The sequence below is a fragment of the Lepidochelys kempii genome, chromosome 15, assembly GCF_965140265.1.
Source record: "Lepidochelys kempii isolate rLepKem1 chromosome 15, rLepKem1.hap2, whole genome shotgun sequence".
NCBI lineage: Eukaryota > Metazoa > Chordata > Testudines > Cheloniidae > Lepidochelys > Lepidochelys kempii.
In genome coordinates, this window is record NC_133270.1 from 1,006,732 (window position 1) to 1,028,880 (window position 22,149).

The following is a 22,149-nucleotide window of genomic DNA, read 5'->3' on the forward strand; positions in this document are numbered from 1 at the left end:
TTCTAAGGAAGGAGATTCCACCACATCCCTAGGCAACGCATTCCAGTGTTTCACCACCCTCCTAGTGAAACAGTGTTTCCTAATATCCAACCTAGATCTCCCCCAATGCCACTTGAGACCACTGCTTCTTGTTCTGTCATCTGCCACCACTGAGAACAGCCTAGCTCCATCCTCTTTGGAACCCCCTTGGGGTAATTGAAGGCTGCTATCAAATTCCGCCTCAGTCTTCTCTTCTGCAGACTAAATAACCCCATTTCCCTCAGCCTCTCCTCGTAACTCATGTGCCCCAGCCCCCTAATCATTTTCGTTGCTCTCCGCTAGACTCTCTCCAATTTTTCCACATCCCTTCTGTAGTGGGGGGCCCAAAACTGGACGCAATACTCCAGGTGTGGCCTCACCAGTGCCGATTAGAGAGGAATAATCACTTCCCTCGATCTGCTGGCAGTGCTCCTACTGTGACAGTTCAGCCCATAAGGCTTTATGGAAATATGCTTATGAATGTATATATGACATAACTGGAATATGTTTTGTGCTACTTATGCCATGTAACATATCTCTGTAAAGGTTATGATCTACTGAATCTATTAATCCTGTTTGTATGCATGTATCACTTTTTGTATTCAAAGTTATGAATATTGGCTGTGTACTTGCTTGATTTTTAAGTAGCCTTAGTAAAGCATTTGGTCAGCTTCTTGAGACAGGAACGTGCAAATTAAGTGCCCAACCAAGAAACACTTAATGAACAATGGATCTTGGAAGGCTCCAATCCACATAAAAAGTCTTCTGGAGACTTTCAAGATAGCATGTGGGCAATGGCTGCTGCCTGTAAAAACTGAGCCATGCATGGACATGTGACTTGCACAGGTGACTCCAAAACTCCATCTTGGAGCTGGACTTTGCGTAGGAGAGAGAAGGGGGTTCTCCACCCACAAGAGAAAGTCTATTTAAGCCCATGGGAGACCCCTCCATTTGGACTTCAGCTGGCTAAAGAGAGAGCCTCTCCACCCCCAAGGATACCTGTGAGAAACTGGAACAAAGGACAGTAACTACAAGGGATGTGAGTGATTGCTGGACCCAGACAAGAAGGAGACTAGTCTGTAAAAGGAATCATAGAATCATAGAATCATAGAATATCAGGGTTGGAAGGGACCCCAGAAGGTCATCTAGTCCAACCCCCTGCTCAAAGCAGGACCAATTCCCAGTTAAATCATCCCAGCCAGGGCTTTGTCAAGCCTGACCTTAAAAACCTCTAAGGAAGGAGATTCTACCACCTCCCTAGGTAACGCATTCCAGTGTTTCACCACCCTCTTAGTGAAAAAGTTTTTCCTAATATCCAATCTAAACCTCCCCCACTGCAACTTGAGACCATTACTCCTTGTCCTGTCATCTGCTACCATTGAGAACAGTCTAGAGCCATCCTCTTTGGAACCCCCTTTCAGGTAGTTGAAAGCAGCTATCAAATCCCCCCTCATTCTTCTCTTCTGCAGGCTAAACAATCCCAGCTCCCTCAGCCTCTCCTCATAACTCATGTGTTCCAGTCCCCTAATCATTTTTGTTGCCCTTCGCTGGACTCTCTCCAATTTATCCACATCCTTCTTGAAGTGTGGGGCCCAAAACTGGACACAGTACTCCAGATGAGGCCTCACCAATGTCGAATAGAGGGGAACGATCACGTCCCTCGATCTGCTCGCTATGCCCCTATTTATACATCCCAAAATGCCATTGGCCTTCTTGGCAACAAGGGCACACTGCTGACTCATATCCAGCTTCTCGTCCACTGTCACCCCTAGGTCCTTTTCCGCAGAACTGCTGCCTAGCCATTCGGTCCCTAGTCTGTAGCTGTGCATTGGGTTCTTCTGTCCTAAGTGCAGGACCCTGCACTTATCCTTATTGAACCTCATCAGATTCCTTTTGGCCCAATCTTCCAATTGGTCTAGGTCCTTCTGTATCCTATCCCTCCCCTCCAGCGTATCTACCACTCCTCCCAGTTTAGTATCATCCGCAAATTTGCTTACTGGAACACCTCTGAGGGTGAGGTATTCAGTTTTCTTACTGTATTAGGCATTGGCTTGCATGTTTTATTTTATTTTGCTTGGTAATTCACTTCGTTCTGTCTGTCACTACTTGGAACCACTTAAATTCTACTCTCTGTATTTAATAAAATCACTTTTTACTTATTAATTAACCCAGAGTATGTATTAATACTGGGCGGGGGGGGGGGAAGGGAACAGCTGTGCATCTCTCTCTATCAGAGTTATAGAGGGCAAACAATTTATGAATTTACCCTGTATAAGCTTGATATGGGGTGTCTAGGTTCCTTCCCCACTCTGAACTCTAGGGTAAGATGTGGGGACCTGCATGAAAGACCCCCTAAGCTTATTTTTACCAGCTTAGGTTAAAAACTTCCCCAAGGTACAAACTTTGCCTTGTCCTTGAACTGTGTGCTGCCACCACCAAGAGTGTTAAACAAAGAACAGGGAAAGAGCCCACGTGGAGATGTCTTCCCCCCAAAATATCCCCCCAAGCCCTACACCCCCTTTCCTGGGGAAGGCTTGATAAAAATCCTCACCAATCTGCATTGGTGAACACAGACCTAAACCCTTGGCTCTTAAGAACAAGGAAAAAGCAATCAGGTTCTTAAAGAGAATTTTAATTAAAGAAAAAGTAAAAGAAAAACCTCTGTAAAATCAGGATGGTACATATCTTACAGAGTAGTCAGATTCAAAACATAGAGAATCCCTCTAGGCAAAACCTTAAGATACAAAAAGACACAAAAACAGGAATATGCATTCCCTCCAGCACAGCTTATGTTACCAGCCATTAAACAAAAGAAAATCTAACGCATTTTCTAGCTAGATTACTTACTAACTTAACAGGAGTTGGAAGGCTTGCATTTCTGATCTGTTCCCAGCAAAAGCATCACACAGACAGACAAAAGCCTTTTCCCCCCCTTCCAGATTTGAAAGTATCTCGTCCCCTCATTGGTCATTTTGGGCCAGGTGCCAGCAAGGTTATCTTAGCTTCTTAACGCTTTACAGGTGAAAGGGTTTTGCCTCTGGCCAGGAGGGATTTTATAGCACTGTATACAGAAAGATGGTTACCCTTCCCTTTATATTTATGACATGGGGTAAAATGGATTTATTTGGGGTTTGGACCCCATTGGGAGTTGGGCATCTGAGTGTTAAAGACATGAACACTTCTGAAGCTGCTTTCAATTAAGCCTACAGCTGTTCGGGGACGTGGTTCAGACCTGTGTCTGGGTTTGCAGCAGGCTACCAGGTCTGGCTCAAACCAGGCAGGGCACTGAAGTCCCAAGCTGCCAGGGCAGGAAAGCAGGGGCAGAAGTAGTCTTGGCACATCAGTTGGCAGCCCCAAGGGGGTTCCTGTGATCTAACCCGTCACACCCACTAATACAGCCCAATATGCCGTTGGCCTTCTTAGCAACAAGGGCACACTGCTGACTCATATCCAGCTTCTCGTCCACTGTAATCCCCAGGTCCTTTTCTGCAGAATTTCCGCTTAGCCAGTCGGTCCCCAGCCTGTAGCACTGCACGGGATTCTTCCTTCCTAAGTGTAGGACTCTGCACTTGTCCTTGTTGAACCTCATCAGATTTCTTTTGGCCCAATTCTCCAATTTATCTAAGTCACTCTGGACCCTAACCCTACCCTCCAGCGTATCCACCTCTCCCTCCAGTTTAGTGTCATCTGCGAACTTGCTGAGGGTGCAATTCATCCTATCATCCAGATCATTAATAAAGAGGTTGAACAAAACCACCCCCAGGACTGACCCCCTGGGGTACTCTGCTTGATACCAGCTGCCAACTAGACATTGAGCCGTTGATCACCACCTGTTGAGTCCGACAATCTAGCCAGCTTTTTATCCACCTTATAGTCATCCAATCCATACGTTTTTAACTTTTTTAACTTCTTCTCCACATGGGCACCAATGATACTGCCAAGAATGACCTTGAGCGGATCACTGCAGACTACGTGGCTCTGGGAAGAAGGATAAAGGAGTTTGAGGCGCAAGTGGTGTTCTTATCCATCCTCCCCGTGGAAAGAAAAGGCCTGGGTAGAGACCGTCGAATTGTGGAAGTCAACGAATGGCTACGCAGGTGGTGTTGGAGAGATGCTTTGGATTCTTTGACCAGGGGATGGTGTTCCAAGAAGGAGGAGTGCTAGGCAGAGACGGGCTCCACCTAACGAAGAGAGGGAAGAGCATCTTCACAAGCAGGCTGGCTAACCTAGTGAGGAAGGCTTTAAACTAGGTTCGCCGGGGGAAGGAGACCAAAGCCCTGAGGTAAGTGGGGAAGTGGGATACCGGGAGGAAGCACGAGCAGGAGCGCGTGAGAGGGGAGGGCTCCTGCCTCATACTGAGAAAGAGAGGCGATCAGCGGGTTATCTCAAGTGCCTATACACAAAAGCACGAAGCCTGGCAAACAAGCAGAGAGAACTGGAAGTTCTGGCAAAATTGAGGAATTATGATGTGATTGGAATAACAGAGACTTGGTGGGATAAGTCATATGACTGGAGTACTGTCATGGATGGATATAAGCTGTTCAGGAAGGACAGGCAGGGCAGAAGAGGTGCGGGAGTAGCACTGTGTGTAAGAGAGCAGTATGACTGCTCACAGTTCAAGTATGAAACTGCAGAAAAATCTGAGAGTCTCTGGATTAAGTTTAGAAGTGTGAGCAACAAGAGTGATGTCATGGTGGGAGCCTACTATACACCACCGGACCAGGGGGATGAGGCTTTCTTCTGGCAACTCGCAGAAAACTACTACATCGCACGCCCTGGTTCTCATGAGTGACTTTAATTTTCCTGATATCTGCTGGGAGAGCAATATAGCGGTGCACAGACAATCCAGGAAGTTTTTGGAAAATTTAGGGGACAATTTCCTGGTGCAAGTGCTGGAGGAACCAACGAGGGGCAGAGCTCTACTTGACCTGCTGCTCACAAACTGGGAAGAATTAGTAGGGGAAGCAAAAGTGGATGGGAACCTGGGAGGCAGTGACCATGAGATGGTCAAGTTCAGGATCCTGACACAAGGAAGAAAGGAAAGCAGCAGAATACGGACCCTGGACTTCAGAAAAGCAGACTTTGACTCCCTCAGGGAACTGATGGGCAAGATCCCCTGGGAGAATAACATGAGGGGGAAAGGAGTCCAGGAGAGCTGGCTGTATTTTAAAGAATCCTTATTGAGGTTACAGGGACAAACCATCCCAATGTGAAGAAAGAATAGTAAATATGGCAGGCGACCAGCTTGGCTTAACAGTGAAATCCTTGCTGATCTTGAACACAAAAAATAAGCTTACAAGAAGTGGAAGATTGGACAAATGATCATGGAGGAGTATAAAAATATTGCTCGGGCATGCAGGAGTGAAATCAGGAAGGCCAAATCACACCTGGAGTTGCAGCTAGCAAGAGATGTTAAGAGTAACAAGAAGGGTTTCTTCAGGTATGTTAGCAACAAGAAGAAAGTCAAGGAAAGTGTGGGCCCCTTACTGAATGAGGGAGGCAACCTAGTGACAGAGGATGTGGAAAAAGCTAATGTACTCAATGCTTTTTTTGCCTCTGTCTTCACGAACAAGGTCAGCTCCCAGACTACTGCACTGGGCAGCACAGCATGTGGAGGAGGTGACCAGCCCTCTGTGGAGAAAGAAGTGGTTTGGGACTATTTAGAAATGCTGGACATGCACAAGTCCATGGGGCCGGATGCGTTGCATCCGAGAGTGCTAAAGGAGTTGGCGGATGTGATTGCAGAGCCATTGGCCATTATCTTTGAAAACACATGGCGATCTGGGGAAGTCCTGGATGACTGGAAAAAGGCTAATGTAGTGCCCATCTTTAAAAAAGGGAAGAAGGAGGATCCTGGGAACTACAGGCCAGCCAGCCTCACCTCAGTCCCTGGAAAAAGCATGGAGCAGGTCCTCAAGGAATCAATTCTGAAGCACTTAGAGGACAGGAAAGTGATCAGGAACAGTCAGCATGGATTCACCAAGGGAAAGTCATGCCTGACTAATCTAATTGCCTTCTATGACGAGATAACTGGCTCTGTGGATGAAGGGAAAGCAGTGGACGTGTTGTTCCTTGACTTTAGCAAAGCTTTTGACACTGTCTCCCACAGTATTCTTGCCAGCAAATTAAAGAAGTATGGGCTGATGAATGGACTATAAGGTGGATAGAAAGCTGGCTAGATTGTCGGGCTCAACGGGTAGTGATCAATGGCTCCATGTCTAGTTGGCAGCCGGTATCAAGCGGAGTGCCCCAAGGGTCGGTCCTGGGTCCAGTTTTGTTCAATATCATCATAAACGATCTGGAGGATGATGTGGATTGCACCCTCAGCAAGTTTGCAGATGACACTAAACTGGGAGGAGAGGTAGATACGCTGGAGGGTAGGGATAGGATACAGAGGGACCTAGACAAATTGGAGGATTGAGCCAAAAGAAATCTGATGAGGTTCAACAAGGACAAGTGCAGGGTCCTGCACTTGGACGGAAGAATCCAATGCACCGCTACAGACTAGGGACCGAATGGCTCGGCAGCAGTTCTGCAGAGATGGACCTAGGGGTGACAGTGGACGAGAAGCTGGATATGAGTCAACAGTGTGCCCTTGTTGCCAAGAAGGCCAATGGCATTTTGGGCTGTATATGTATTTTGGGGGGAGGGATAGCTCAGTGGTTTGAGCATTGGCCTGCTAAACCCAGGGTTGTGAGTTCAATCCTTGAGGGGGCCATTTGGGATCTGGGGCAAAAATTGGGGATTGGTCCTGCTTTGAACAGGGGGTTGGACTAGATGACCTCCTGAGGTCCCTTCCAACCCTGATATTCTATGATTCTATGTAGGGGCATTGACAGCAGATCGAGGGACGTGATCGTTCCCCTCCATTTGACATTGGTGAGGCCTCATCTGGAGTACTGTGTCCAGTTTTGGGCCCCACACTACAAGAAGCATGTGGAAAAATTGGAAAGTGTCCAGCGGAGGGCAACAAAAATGATTAGGGGACTGGAACACATGACTTATGAGGAGAGGCTGAGGGAACTGGGGATGTTTAGTCTACGGAAGAAAAGAATGAGGGGGGATTTGATAGCTGCTTTCAACTACCTGAAAGGGGGTTCCAAAGAGGATGGCTCTAGACTGTTCTCGTGGTAGCAGATGACAGAACAAGGAGTAATGGTCTCAAGTTGCAGTGGGGGAGATTTAGGTTGGATATTAGGAAAAACTTTTTCACCAGGAGGATGGTGAAACACTGGAATGCGTTCCCAAGGGAGGTGGTGGAATCTCCTTCCGTAGAAGTTTTTAAGGTCAGGCTTGACAAAGCCCAGGCTGGGATGATTTAATTGGGGATCGGTCCTGCTTTGAGCAGGAGGTTGGACTAGATGACCTCCTGAGGTCCCTTCCAACCCTGATATTCTATGATTCTATGATAACTTCCTGGCAAGAATACTGTGGGAGACCCTATCAAAAGCTTTGCTAAAGTCAAGATATATCACATCCACTGCTTTCTCCATATCCACAGAGCCAATTATCTCGTCATAGAAGGCAATTAAATTAGTCAGGCTTGACTTGACCTTGGTGAATCCATGTTGACTGTTCCTGATCGCTTTCCTCTCATCCAAATGCTTCAAAATGGATTCCTTGAGGACCTGCTCCATGATTTTGCCAGGGACTGAAGTGACGTCTGTAGTTCCCCGGGTTCTCTTTTTTCCCTTTTTTAAATATGGGCACTATATTTGCCTATTTCCAATCGTCCAGGACCTCCCCAGATTGACACAAATTTTCAAAGATAATGGCCAATGGCTCTGCAATCACATCAGCCAACTCCCTCAGCACCCTTGGATGCATTAGATCTGGACCCATGGACTTAACCTGTTCTTTGACCACTGAGGGCTGCTCACCTACTCCCCATGCTGCGTTGCCCACTGCAGCAGTCTGGGAGCTGACCTTGTCTGTGAAGACGGAAGCAAAAAAAGCATTGAGTACTTCAGCTTTTTCCACATCATCTGTCACTATGTTGCCTCCCCCATTCACTAAGGGTCCCACACTTTCCCTGACCTGCTTCTTGCTGCTAACATACCTGTAGAAAACCCTTCTTGCTACCCTTCACATCCCTTGCTAGCTGCAAGTCCAATTGTGCCTAGGCCTTCCTGATTACACCCCTGCATGCTCTGGCAATATTTTTATACTCCTCCCTAGTCATCTGTCCAAATTTCCACTTCTTGTAAGCTTCCTTTTTGAGTTTAAACTCACCGAAGATTTCACTGTTAAGCTAAGCTGGTCGCCTGCCATATTTGCTATTCTTTCTGGACTTCGGGATGGTTTGTTCCTGTGCCCTCAATAAGGCTTCTTTAAAATACAGCCAGCTCTCCTGGCCTCTTTGCCCCCTCATGTTAGCCTCCCAGGGGATCCTGCCTATCATTTCCCTAAGGGAATCTAAGTCTGCTTTTCAGAAGTCCAGGGTCCGTATTTTGCTACTCTCCTTTCTTCCTTTTTTCAGGATCCTGAACTCAACCATCTCATGATCACTGCTGCCTAGGTTGCCACCCAATTCTACTTCCCCAACCAATTCTTCCCTGTTTGTAACCAGCAGGTCAAGAGGAGCACAGCTGCAGTTGGTTCCTCCAGCACTTGTACCAGGAAGTTGTCCCCAACACTCCCCAAAAACTTCCTGTATTGTCTGGATCCTATCTTCCAAAGCACTTGCAACCCCTCCCAGCTTGGTATCGTCCGCAAACTTTATAAGAGTGCTCTCTCTGTGCCATTACCTAAATCATTGATGAAGATATTGAACCAAACCAGACCCAGAACTGATCCCTGCAGGAGCCCACTCATTATGCCCTTCCAGCATGACTGTGAACCACTGATAACTACTCTCTGGGAATGATTTTCCAACCAGTTATGCACCCACCTTATAGTAGCTCTATTTAGGTTGTATTTCCCTAGTTTCTTTATGAGAAGGTCATGCAAGACAGTATCAAAAGCCTTACTAAAGTCAAGATATACCACATCTACCACTTCCCCCCATACACAAGGCTTGTTACCCTGTCAAAGAAAGAATCATAGAATCTTAGGGTTGGAAGGGACCTCAGGAGGTCATCTAGTCCAACCCCCTGCTCAAAGCAGGACCGATCCCCAATTTTTGCCCCGATCCCTAAATGTCCCCCTCAAGGATTGAACTCACAACCCTGGGTTTAGGGGGCCAATGTTGAAACCATTGAGCTATCCCTCCCCCACAAGCTAGAAGATTGGTTTGACACAATTTGTTCTTGACAAATCCATGCTGATTGTTCTTTATCACCTTATTATCTGCTAGGTGTTTACAAATTGACTGCTTAATTATTTGCTCCATTATCTTTCTGGGTAAAGAAATTAAGCTGACTGGTCTGTAATTCCCCGGGTTGTCCCTATTTCCCTTTTTATAGATGGGCACTATATCTGTCCTTTTCTAGTCTTCTGGAATGTCTCCGGTCTTCCATGACTTTTCAAAGATAATTGCTAATGGTTCAGATATCTCCTCAGTCAGCTCCTTGAGTATTCTAGGATGCATTTCATCAGGCCCTGGTGATTTGAAGACATCTAACTTGTCTAAGTAATTTTTGACTTGTTCTTTCCTTATTTTAGACTCTGATCCTACCTCATTTTCACTGGCATTCGCTATTTTAGATGTCCAATCGCCACCACCCTTCTTGGTGAAAACCGAAACAAAGAAGTCATTAAGCACCTCTGCCACTTCCACTTTTTTTGTTATGGTCTTTCCCAGCTCATTGAGTAATGGGCCTATTCTGTTCTTGGTGTTCCTTTTGCCTCTAATGTATTCGTAGAATGTTTTCTTGTTTCCTTTTATATGCCTAGCTAGTTTGATCTCGTTTTGTGCCTGGGCTTTTCCATTTTTGTCCATACATACTTGTGTTATTTGTTTATATTCATCCTTTGTAATTTGACCGAGTTTCTACTTTTTGTAGGACTCTTTTTTGAATTTTAGATCACTGACGATTTCCTGGGTAAGCCAGGGCGGTGTCTTGCCATACTTCCTATCTTTCCTACGCACAATTCCCAGATTGTGCCTCAGTTTCCCTGAGCAGTTAACCTTCCAACTTGAGGATGCCTACACTTACTCACCTAAGCCCATAATTAGATACCTGAGTAAGTGACCTGGAGCCTGATTCTGATCTCAGTTCACCATGAAAATCCAGAGTCACTCACTGTAATCAATAGAGTTATTCCCAATTTACACTGGTATAAATAAAATCAGAATCTGGCTCCTGATTTTTAGCGCACTTTGATTTACTGTGGGGATGTCTTAGGTGTCTCAAATTGAGACAGTACTGGCTACTTTTGATAAGTGACGTACCCAGGCCACATATAGAGTCAATTACAGAGCAAGGATCGCAACCCCAGAGTTGCTGGGTCTCAGCCTTAGCATTTCACCACTTTTTCAAAAGTTATCATTCCCAGCTCCAGATATACGAAGGAAAAGGCAGATGGGGATTTCTGTGAAACACACGCTGGATCATATTGCCAATGGAACTACTCTTGATTACATCAGTAACGTGAGAAGAGAAGCCCAGTAAATGAGGCACATGCTCTTGGACCACAGGCTCATGTAGATTTTCTTTTACAGGGGGTAATTATTGGGCTTGGATGATCTGTGTAAAGTACGGGGCATAAAGGCACATGGCCAGATTCTGCTCTGTCACAACACTTGGCCCACAGGCAACACAAGTTGGGGGGCTTGAAAATTTGGCACCAATCCTCTAAATATTCAACTATGAAGTTCTTCCGATTGTCAAGGCCAAGTATTAAAGCAGGAAGGACTATTAGGCTACCTATTAACGCAGCAAGGATTAACCATGTGTCCACAGAGAGCATATGGAGAGGGACAAAAGGGGCTCCAAGTACAGATCCCATCCAACATATAGGTGTGTGTGCAGATGGGGAGCTGGGAGAACACTGCCCCCCCACGGAGTGCAGTAGAGTGGGACGGGTGGGGATCTAAGGGGGAATATCACCCCTCTCTGGGTGTGTTTGGGGGCTGAGGGGGATCCGGGGGACGCCGCCCCCCCCCCAGAGCGTGGTTTTGGGGGGGGGGAGGCTGAGGGGGATCCGGGGGACGCCGCCCCCCCCCAGAGCGTGGTTTTGGGGGGGGGAGGCTGAGGGGGATCCGGGGGACGCCGGCCCCCCCCCCAGAGCGTGGTTTTGGGGGGGGGAGGCTGAGGGGGATCCGGGGGACGCCGCCCCCCCCCAGAGCGTGGTTTTGGGGGGGGAGGCTGAGGGGGATCCGGGGGACGCCGCCCCCCCCCAGAGCGTGGTTTTGGGGGGGGGAGGCTGAGGGGGATCCGGGGGACGCCGCCCCCTCAGAGCGTGGTTTGGGGGGGGGGAGGCTGAGGGGGATCCGGGGGACGCCGCCCCCTCAGAGCGTGGTTTGGGGGGGGGGAGGCTGAGGGGGATCCGGGGGACGCCGCCCCCTCAGAGCGTGGTTTGGGGGGGGGAGGCTGAGGGGGATCCGGGGGACGCCGCCCCCTCAGAGCGTGGTTTGGGGGGGGGAGGCTGAGGGGGATCCGGGGGACGCCGCCCCCTCAGAGCGTGGTTTGCGGGGGGGAGGCTGAGGGGGATCCGGGGGACGCCGCCCCCTCAGAGCGTGGTTTGGGGGGGGGGAGGCTGAGGGGGATCCGGGGGACGCCGCCCCCTCAGAGCGTGGTTTGGGGGGGGGGAGGCTGAGGGGGATCCGGGGGACGCCGCCCCCTCAGAGCGTGGTTTGGGGGGGGGAGGCTGAGGGGGATCCGGGGGACGCCGCCCCCCCCCCAGAGCGTGGTTTTGGGGGGGGGAGGCTGAGGGGGATCCGGGGGACGCCGCCCCCTCAGAGCGTGGTTTGGGGGGGGGAGGCTGAGGGGGATCCGGGGGACGCCGCCCCCTCAGAGCGTGGTTTGGGGGGGGGAGGCTGAGGGGGATCCGGGGGACGCCGCCCCCTCAGAGCGTGGTTTGGGGGGGGGAGGCTGAGGGGGATCCGGGGGACGCCGCCCCCTCAGAGCGTGGTTTGGGGGGGGGAGGCTGAGGGGGATCCGGGGGACGCCGCCCCCTCAGAGCGTGGTTTGGGGGGGGGAGGCTGAGGGGGATCCGGGGGACGCCGCCCCCTCAGAGCGTGGTTTGCGGGGGGGAGGCTGAGGGGGATCCGGGGGACGCCGCCCCCCTCAGAGCGTGGTTTGGGGGGGGGAGGCTGAGGGGGATCCGGGGGACGCCGCCCCCTCAGAGCGTGGTTTGGGGGGGGGAGGCTGAGGGGGATCCGGGGGACGCCGCCCCCTCAGAGCGTGGTTTGGGGGGGGGAGGCTGAGGGGGATCCGGGGGACGCCGCCCCCTCAGAGCGTGGTTTGGGGGGGGAGGCTGAGGGGGATCCGGGGGACGCCGCCCCCTCACAGCATGGTTGGGGAGGGAGGCTGAGGGGGATCCGGGGGACGCCGCCCCCCCCAGAGCGTGGTTTGGGGGGGGGGAGGCTGAGGGGGATCCGGGGGACGCCGCCCCCCCCGAGAGCGTGGTTTGGCGGGGGGAGGCTGAGGGGGATCCGGGGGACGCCGCCCCCCCCCAGAGCGTGGTTTGGGGGGGGGAGGCTGAGGGGGATCCGTGGGACGCCGCCCCCCCCAAAGCTTGGTTGGGGGGGGAGGCTGAGGGGGATCTGTGGGACGCCGCCCCCCCCCAAAGCTTGGTTGGGGGGGGAGGCTGAGGGGGATCCGGGGGACGCCACTCCCCCCAGAGCATGGTTTGGGGGGGGAGGCTGAGGGGGATCCGGGGGACGCCGCCCCCTCAGAGCGTGGTTTGGGGGGGAGGCTGAGGGGGATCCGGGGGACGCCGCCCCCTCAGAGCGTGGTTTGGGGGGGGGAGGCTGAGGGGGATCCGGGGGACGCCGCCCCCTCAGAGCGTGGTTTGGGGGGGGAGGCTGAGGGGCATCCGGGGGACGCCGCCCCCTCAGTGCGTGGTTTGGGGGGGGAGGCTGAAGGGGATCCGGGGGACGCCGCCCCCATCCGGGGGACGCCGCCCCCCCCAGAGCGTGATTTGGGGGGGGAGGCTGAGGGGGATCCGGGGGACGCCGCCCCCCCCAAAGCTTGGTTGGGGGGGGAGGCTGAGGGGGATCCGGGGGACGCCGCCCCCTCAGAGCGTGGTTTGGGGGGGGGACGCTGAGGGGGGATCCGGGGGACACCGCCCTCTCAGAGCGTGGTTTGGGGGGGGAGGCTGAGGGGGATCCGGGGGGACGCCGCCCCCCCCAGAGCGTGGTTTGGGGGGGGAGGCTGAGGGGGATCCGGGGGACACCGCCCCCCCAGAGCGTGGTTTGGGGGGGGAGGCTGAGGGGGATCCGGGGGACGCCGCCCCCTCAGAGCGTGGTTTGGGGGGGGAGGCTGAGGGGGATCCGGGGGACGCCGCCCCCTCAGAGCGTGGTTTGGGGGGGGGGAGGCTGAGGGGGATCCGGGGGACGCCGCCCCCTCAGAGCGTGGTTTGGGGGGGGGAGGCTGAGGGGGATCCGGGGGACGCCGCCCCCTCAGAGCGTGGTTTTGGGGGGGGGAGACTGAGGGGGATCCGGGGGACGCCGCCCCCTCAGAGCGTGGTTTGGGGGGGGAGGCTGAGGGGGATCCGGGGGACGCCACCCCCTCACAGCATGGTTGGGGAGGGAGGCTGAGGGGGATCCGGGGGACGCCGCCCCCTCAGAGCGTGGTTTGGGGGGGGAGGCTGAGGGGGATCCGGGGGACGCCACCCCCTCACAGCATGGTTGGGGAGGGAGGCTGAGGGGGATCCGGGGGACGCCGCCCCCCCCCAGAGCGTGGTTTGGGGGGGGGGGAGGCTGAGGGGGATCCGGGGGACGCCGCCCCCCCCGAGAGCGTGGTTTGGCGGGGGGAGGCTGAGGGGGATCCGGGGGACGCCGCCCCCCCCAGAGCATGGTTTGGGGGGGGAGGCTGAGGGGGATCCGGGGGACGCCGCCCCCCCCAAAGCTTGGTTTGGGGGGGGAGGCTGAGGGGGATCCGGGGGACGCCGCCCCCTCAGAGCGTGGTTTGGGGGGGGGAGGCTGAGGGGCATCCGGGGGACGCCGCCCCCTCAGAGCGTGGTTTGGGGGGGGGAGGCTGAGGGGCATCCGGGGGACGCCGCCCCCTCAGAGCGTGGTTTGGGGGGGGAGGCTGAAGGGGATCCGGGGGACGCCGCCCCCCCCAGAGCGTGGTTTGGGGGGGGGGAGGCTGAGGGGGATCCGGGGGACGCCGCCCCCCCCGAGAGCGTGGTTTGGGGGGGGAGGCTGAGGGGGATCCGGGGGACGCCGCCCCCCCCCAGAGCGTGGTTTGGGGGGGGGAGGCTGAGGGGGATCCGGGGGACGCCGCCCCCCCCGAGAGCGTGGTTTGGGGGGGGAGGCTGAGGGGGATCCGGGGGACGCCGCCCCCCCCAGAGCGTGGTTTGGGGGGGAGGCTGAGGGGGATCCGGGGGACGCCGCCCCCCCCCGAGAGCGTGGTTTGGGGGGGGGAGGCTGAGGGGGATCCGGGGGACGCCGCCCCCCCCAGAGCGTGGTTTGGGGGGGGACGCTGAGGGGGATCCGGGGGACGCCGCCCCTCAGAGCGTGGTTTGGGGGGGGACGCTGAGGGGGATCCGGGGGACACCGCCCCTCAGAGTTGGGGTGGGGCTGACGGGGATCAGGGGGATGCCGCCCCCTCAGGCTCTGGGGGGGGCGGTCTCGATGACCCAGGCCCCTCCCGCAGCCGGTACCTCACCAGGGACTCAGGAGCCTTGCGCCGCCCCGCGATCCACCGAGCAAGAGCGGAGCCCGCCTGGCCCCACACCCCGCCCCCAGCTCCCCGCGCCCAGGCCCCGCCCCGCTCTGAGGCCCCGCCCCCTTCAGAGCCTCGCGCTCAGGCCCCGCCCCCTCCCCCCAGCGCCCCGCGCTCAGGCCCCGCCCCCTCCCCCCCAGCGCCCCGCGCTCGGTCTCGGTTTCCCGCGCGGCGCGCGCTGCGCCCTGCACCCGCCCCCTCAGCAGGGTCGGCCCCGGCCGGCAGGCAGCGGCCCGGCTCCCCGGGGGCGCGGGCAGAAGCAGCCTCCCAGGGCTCCCGCTCCGGGCGCCGCCCTGCCTCGGACCCCAGGGCGCCCTGAGTCCGCCTGCGGTTCCTTACCCGCACCCCGCCACAAAGGGGGTGAAATGGGGGAGGGTTCGAGCCCTGGCCCCGGGCCTCCGCCCCGTCTGCCCAGCAGCCCCGCAGCAGCCCCTGGGGCGCCTGGCCTGGGAAGCGCTGGGACGGGCTGGGTGCGGCGCCCTTGGGCCCAGCTTCGTCCCTCACCCCCTGCTCCGGTGGCCGCTGGCTCTGGCTGCTCGCCTGCCCTCTCGCAGCCCGGCTGTGACTTCGAGCTCGGGGCTGGAGCCGCCGACGCCACCGTCGAGGCACGTTGTTGCTGTCCTGTTTCCTGGCTGACCCGTCCAGACCCCTGGGCCGGAGGACGGGTAAAGGGGGAAGGCGCTCGAGGCCTTTCCCTGCGGCCTGAAGTCCGGGTGGGCTCATCAGCTTCATGCCCAGATGCGCAACTGGCCCCAGGGAAAGATGCAAACGCCCGGGCGCCCGCCCCAGCCCCGAGAAACAGGCCAACGAGCCTGGGAACGAGTTCACGCTGAGGGTGGGTTTTTGGTTCAGTACAGTGGTGGTGGTGGTATTTCCCCTCCTCGTCTCTCTAATTGTGTGCACTTTGCGTTATTACTTGCAGACTGTCACATCACATCCTGTTCTCCCTAGTCCCCAGCTCTGGGAGTGTCACAAATAGGCGGGTTCAAATCAGTGGTTTGACAGACAGGCAAGAAGAGCCAGCATAAATGTTGCCCACATGCACTCTTATTGGTGCTTCTCTCTCCTCCCTCCCGGACCTTTGCTCCACTTGGCAGCCAGTGGCTGCTGGAACCTCAGCCCCAGAGGGAGGGGAAACAAGAAGAGTTCCTTGAGTTGCTTTCTGAGCTACTGAAGGGCTCCTGCGATTAAACACAGACACAGTCGTGGACTGAGGATTGAACCCAGGGCAGTTCTGAACACCAGCAATTGGACTAACCCCCTGTCATGTTCTGCAGGGTCAGGCGTGTCAGTCATTTATCTACGTGGAGCTCTGGCACCAATCACAAGCGGTGGAAGCTGGGCTGCCTCCTGCCTCGGTGCCCAAAGCTGAGCTGTAGAGGAACCAAGATGTCGGCGGGTCAGAGTCAGAAAGTTGAGACCTGGGACAAATGCACCTTGCAAGAGCTGAAGGTGCCATTTGCCAGGACTGAAATTGGGACCTTTTTCCAAGAGCAGCCCAGGATTGGAAATCAGTACCTAGAAGATGCTTTCCTTCAGCGTTACTTGAAAACACGCCTGCCACCCCAGGTTTGACCTGTGTGTGTATGTGTTGTGTGCGCAGCACAACCCCCTGTTGCTGAGATTGTGGACACTTTTTCAGGCTCTCGGTATCGTCGCAGAGTATAGGTGCTGAAATTAGCAGTGCTGGGGGTGCTGCTCCACCCACTGGCTTGAAGTGGTTTCCGTTATATTCAGGGTTTACAGTTTGGTTCAATACCTTTCACACCCCCACTATACACATTTTTCCAGCTTTCCTGCTCAGGATACTTAACATGGGGAAATAGATTCAATTTGTGTAATGACCTAGCCACTCCCAGTCTCTATTCAAGCCTAAGTTAATTGTATCCAGTTTGCAAATTTATTCCAATTCAGCAGTCTCTCATTGGAGTCTGTTTTTGAAGTTTTTTTGTTGAAGAATTGCAACTTTTAGGTCTGTGATTGAGTGACCAGAGAGATTGAAGTGTTCTCCAACTGGTTTTTGAACGTTATAATTCTTGACGTCTGATTTGTGTCCATTTATTCTTTTACGTAGGGACTGTCCAGTTTGACCAATGTACCTGGCAGAGGGGCATTGCTGGCACATGATGGCATATATAACCTTGGTAGATGCGCAGGTGAACGAGCCTCTGATAGTGTGGCTGATGTGATTTGGCCCTGTGATGGTGTCCCCTGCATAGATATGCGGACACAGTTGGCAACGGGCTTTGTTGCAAGGATAGGTTCCTGGGTTAGTGGTTCTGTTGTGTGGTGTGTGGTTGCTGGTGAGTATTTGCTTCAGGTTGGGGGGCTGTCTGTAAGCGAGGACTGGCCTGTCTCCCAAGATCTGTGAGAGTGATGGGTCGTCCTTCAGGATAGGTTGTAGATCCTTGATGATGCGTTGGAGAGGTTTTCGTTGGGGGCTGAAGGTAATGGCTAGTGGCGTTCTGTTATTTTCTTTGTTGGGCCTGTTCTGTAGTAGGTAACTTCTGGGTACTCTTCCGGCTCTGCCGCTCCTCTGTTCCTATGTGTGGTTATTTTTGGTGCTGGGGGAGCCCATCTCCCTCTAGGGAAGCTGTTGCGGTTCAGTGACAAGACAGCACAAAGCTTTAAGCAAGCAAGCAAGCTGGTCTGCCAATGGACTTCTGCCTGTCAGCTTTCCACCCTCTCCTTTGTTCTTTTTCTCTCCCCCCGCGCATTACATTCTCCAACAGATAAAAGGAATACACTGGCTTTGTTTAACATTCTTATTTACCAATTTCTATCTACCACATTCCTTGCTCTCGGGCCTTGAGCCCAGTCCTGGGAGGCTTCCCACGGTTCATGTCATCTGGGCGAGATTCCAAGGTTCATGCCCTTGAGAGGAGCTGTGTGTGCACAGCTCCTATACAACACTCCGGGTGTGCCCTGAATGTTGCCAAGCGCATGAACCCTGTATGAATCCTACAGGAAGCGTCTTCTGTTTCTAGTGGTGGAAACAGGTCTGACTGTAGAAGTGATAATACAGATTTGTGTACACTTGGTTTCTGCATTGCTGAGCTTCCCCATCACTGAAAGAGATGGAACTCCTCCATCTCTCTGTAAAATGCCCTGTAGCGTAAGGGATCATCTCTCTATCATCTCTGTGTTAAAACATTTCTAATACACCGACCACTGGGCTATCCGAGCACTGAATACAGTTAAGCACTGAATGAGGCTGCATGGCAGTTAGCGAATTCTGCTTTGGACTAGATGGTTCGTGGATGATCCTAGTGGAAGAGCACCATTAAGATGCTGCTGGGATGTTATGTTCTGTGGTCACAAATGCAGGGACAGTGATCTCTTTCTACCAGGTGGTAGGCAACACGCCTATTAGAACTCTTGGGCAACATCCTGAATTACAAAGGTAATTGTGGCAGGTCCATTTGGAGTGCGTGTGAATTACCAGGCAGGTTGCCAGTCTCTCCCGTCCTGGAGGGTGGGGACACTTTGCTTGGAGGTGAACAAAGCACAGCACTCTGGGTTTGTTGCAAGCTCATGATCATGTTTTACCTCTGTAACCCTTCTGCCCATCAGCGTTGGTAGCAACAAGGGCCGGGTTCAGTATCCAGGGGTTCCATTCCAATAACACAATGCAAAACTGTCTCGAGCCCCCACCCAGTGACCTGGGACAAATATATACCACCCCCGCTGGTGGTCACCTCCAAAAGGCAATACTTCCCCTCTCGCAAGCACAGAGTCTGAGTGTAGCAAAGCCTTTTAATAACAGAGAGAAACAATGTGGCATTATGTTGGGGAAACACCACCAACAGGATTCATAACACAACCCATGAGCAAAAAACCCACCCCAAGCAAATTGGGGCGTGACTTTTCCCTTGGGTTCTTGAGTCCAGCAACCCAAAATCACCCAAAGTCCCAAAAGTCCAACACCCCAAAAGTCTTTGTCCCTGGTCAGTGCAGCACCAGAGTTCGAAAGTTTAACTACAGAGCTTTACCTCCCAACCTGGGTGGAGATGGGGGGGCGGGTGTTAAGAGGCACCTTATGTGGTCCAAAGCTGATTGCCCCACCTCTCCATGGGGCTCTGCTCCGCTCCACCAGCCGTTCCACGCATTGCTCCTCTCTGCCAGCCATCACCATGAGCCGCTCCAGGCATCCCACAAACTGCTCTGCTCCAAGAGCTGCTCTGCTCTGCCAACCGTCCCACAAACTGCTCCGCAATATATCTTCAGACTCCCCCACTACTTAACACAACACTCAGTGATTTCACCTCTTTTAGCTCTTTTATGATTTCAGCTTGTAGTAGGGGAGCCTCAGTGCTGGTGCACCATTAGCCCAAAGTGAATTCAGCTCAGCAGCCTGTAACTAGACTCCTAATGGAATCAAAATTAGCTCTGATATTCTACAGTGGAGAAAGGAGAAAATGCAATTAGCATGAGGCCCATGCTACCAAGTATTAATGCCTCTCTCTATTCACTGGGTTTTGGAACCCATGACCCTTGCCTAGCGAGTGCTGCATAGTTGATGGTGAGTCCCTCCATCATAACAAAAGGCCAAGTACAGTTCCACTGTCCTTGATTCACATAATCAGGATAATAACAGTTTATTCCTGACCCAATAACAGAGAAACTGGGGCTCCTACAGCAGCCAAAGTGACCATCTATGCAGGGTGGGTGTGCCTATGCAAATGAGTTCAGCCCCTAAAGTTCTTTTCCACAACCCACCATGACTCACCACCAGATGTCAGGGTAGAGCTCATCTTGACTCTGCTTACACTTCCAAAGTCCCTGCCTAGTTAGACGCCTGGCACCGTTTGGAGACTTACCTACTGAGGTCATGCTCTGCTTCTCGACTGAGATTAACAGGTCGGGAGGCCCCGGGGCTCTTGCATTTTCAGGGAAAATTCCAGAACAGTTAAGCACATGCAACTTGGACTCTTAGACTGTGCCTGTAAGGCACAGGTCTGTTTTGGGGTCATGGAAGCCACCTGGCCCTACGAGGCCCTTGTCAGGGGCTGACTGGGTGCCCTAAGCTGGCAGTACCACCTAGTGGCAAGTGTCCAGGGCCACTCTGCCTAGTGGCTATAGTCCCCGGTAGCATTGCCCAAAGGCAAGAGTCAAAATCCACTCTGCCTAGCGGCCATAGTCCCAAGGCAGGGGGCTAGGGGAACCCAGGCTCACCCTACTCCACTGGGTTCTAACGTAGACCATATCTGTGGCCTAGGGTCTGGTACCCTTATTTACACCTCCAAGTTACTTCCTGTCCCTGATCTCTGTACTTCCATTGGGGTCACAGTGTCTTGGGATCTCTCCTGGCTTCTCTGGAGCCCCTTCCCCTAGTGATAGCAAGTTGTCACCCTTGGCTCCTACAGCTGATGGGCTTCCAGCGACTTGGCTAGGAGGCTCCGTCCCAGCGGCTTCTCAGCAGGAGGTTGCTGCACCCGGCTGCTCTCCTCCTTGGTCCGGCGAGAGGGAATGGAGTTGCTCCTTTTCAAATGCTCCCGCCCCTGGGAGCCTGCCCAGCCGAGGCGAGGGGGCGTGACTTCCGGTGTCCAGAGCAGCTCCTTAACCCTTGCCTCACCACTGTGGGATTGATACACAGACCGCCAGGAGGTGTTAGCTCTTCCCTGATCCCCCGGGCACACAGCTTGATCTTTTAGGATGGGGTAGCCTGGGAGAAAACTGGTTGATATGAAGGATGGAGTATTCAAAGAGTTAACTGGAAAATATATATTGTATCCTGGTTATCCAGTTTGAAAGGAAAAATGAGAAAGAAGGTGATCATATAGGGTGTTTTTTAATGAAAAGACAATATGTACTTTGGTACCAAGGAAAGGAAAATGTAATGTTTGTATTTCATCAACATCCAATGGGAGGATGTCTTATAATCTCTCTACTCCGGCCCAGCAACTAAAGTCAGGTCTACGCTGTAAAGTTTTGTCACCTTAGTGAAGTTGGGCAGGGATGTTTAACACCCTCCCTTCTCCCCCAGCTGATATAACTCTGCTTACAAAACCCCAGTTTATACACATCTGTGCTGACATAGCTAATGTTGTTCAGAGAGATGGTGCTGGCAGAATTCTTCCTTCTGTCAGCATACACTGCATCTGCACTAGGGAGCCCTGCTGTTACGGAGGCTGCTGTGACTGGATGCCCAGGGGAGCCAGCCGAGGTCACTCTATTAGGGTGAACTGCAAAGAATGGGGCAGAGAACTCCAAAGCTGGTGGAAATCTTCATACTTAGATTTACCAAGCCAGCACTAAACAGTTTCTGTTATACCTTTCTGGTCACTCAAAGTCCAAAACACAGTTCCCTTAAAGTGACCCAGCCTCAGGCCTCCACCTAGTTACCCAAGTCAGACAGGATGAAAATTGATGAAAATCTTATTTCGTCATATAAAAAGGTTCTACCAATCCCAAAGGATCAGACACATTATCTCCCAGATTAATGAATATTCCAGATCTTATCCAAATACACGCTTACAGCCAATTCTTATTAACTAAACTAAAATTTATTAAAAAAGGAAAGAGAGAGAGTGTTGGTTAAAAGATCAATATAACATACAGACATGAGTTCATTTCTTGAGGTTCAGAATTATAGCAGGGATGGTGAGCTTTGTAGTTGCAAAGAGTTCTTTTAGAATTTAGTCCATAGGTTATAGTCCAATGTCCAATATCATATCCAGGATGTACCAGCATAACTGGGATCTCATCTTGCGACTCAAACTTCCCCTGATGAAGTTTAAGCAGATCTGAGATAAAAAGGATTGGGACCCAAGGATATTTTATACAATTTCAAGCTGCCTTTGACAGGTTGGAGTCCCTCGGGGAACAACAGGCCCTCATGTCCTAAGCATCGTCGTTAATTATTCACACAGATTAACATAAGGCAATTGCCTGTTTTTTCCACCATTCACTGATGATTTGCTATAAACTTTGAAGAGAGATGAATACAGCGATTTCCTATGTTTACAATTCATTTAAATGCTAGGATTTTCTTTTGATCTCTGAATTAACAGAATACAGCATAGACAGGGACTGTTGATTATATTGTTGACCACTACCTCATATATGTTTAAATATACAAAACCACAAACATTCTCTTCCCATATGGCTTTAAGTGTTGCATTTGAGTCATTTATTTTGCAGGACGCTTAACCCTTTCTGGCCATGCGTCACAGCAGCAGAGCCTGTGTAGTGTCAGGCCTCAGGAACTTCATCTCCATAACTATGTCCCTTCTGATAAAAGAGCCTTGCCCCATATTGGAGGGAAGAGAGATCCCTGCAAGGGCAGTGTCAGGTGTCATGGTTAGGAGTACAGAAAAGATCAGCTCTTAGCAGGAAGAAGTCTTAGCTACTTCTA

General features: G+C 52.9%; 2 protein-coding genes across 24 annotated transcripts in view; one reads left to right on the plus strand and one right to left on the minus strand.

Moving 5' to 3' along the window:
• Positions 1 to 14,819, minus strand: part of HORMAD2 (HORMA domain containing 2) — a 107,831-nt gene extending 93,012 nt beyond the window's left edge. For all 18 annotated transcript variants that reach the window (XR_012155165.1, XR_012155162.1, XR_012155166.1 and 15 more), the window contains exon 1: positions 14,736 to 14,819. The gene's annotated coding sequence lies outside the window, so the exon portion shown is untranslated. The remainder of the gene's footprint in view (positions 1 to 14,735) is intronic.
• Positions 14,820 to 15,521: 702 nt separating this feature from the next.
• The window catches only part of LOC140898958 (acyl-CoA dehydrogenase family member 11-like), a 30,152-nt gene continuing 23,524 nt past the window's right edge, over positions 15,522 to 22,149 (plus strand). For 5 of the 6 annotated variants that reach the window (XR_012155159.1, XR_012155160.1, XM_073313603.1 and 2 more), the window contains exon 1: positions 15,915 to 16,361. Coding sequence is in view for 4 of the 6 variants with exons in the window: in XM_073313603.1 (XP_073169704.1) it covers positions 16,059 to 16,361 (303 nt within the window). In the remaining 2 variants the exon portion in view is untranslated. Of the gene's footprint in view, positions 15,628 to 15,914; positions 16,362 to 22,149 lie in introns of those variants that run through there. The other variant, XM_073313605.1, reaches the window with a different exon arrangement.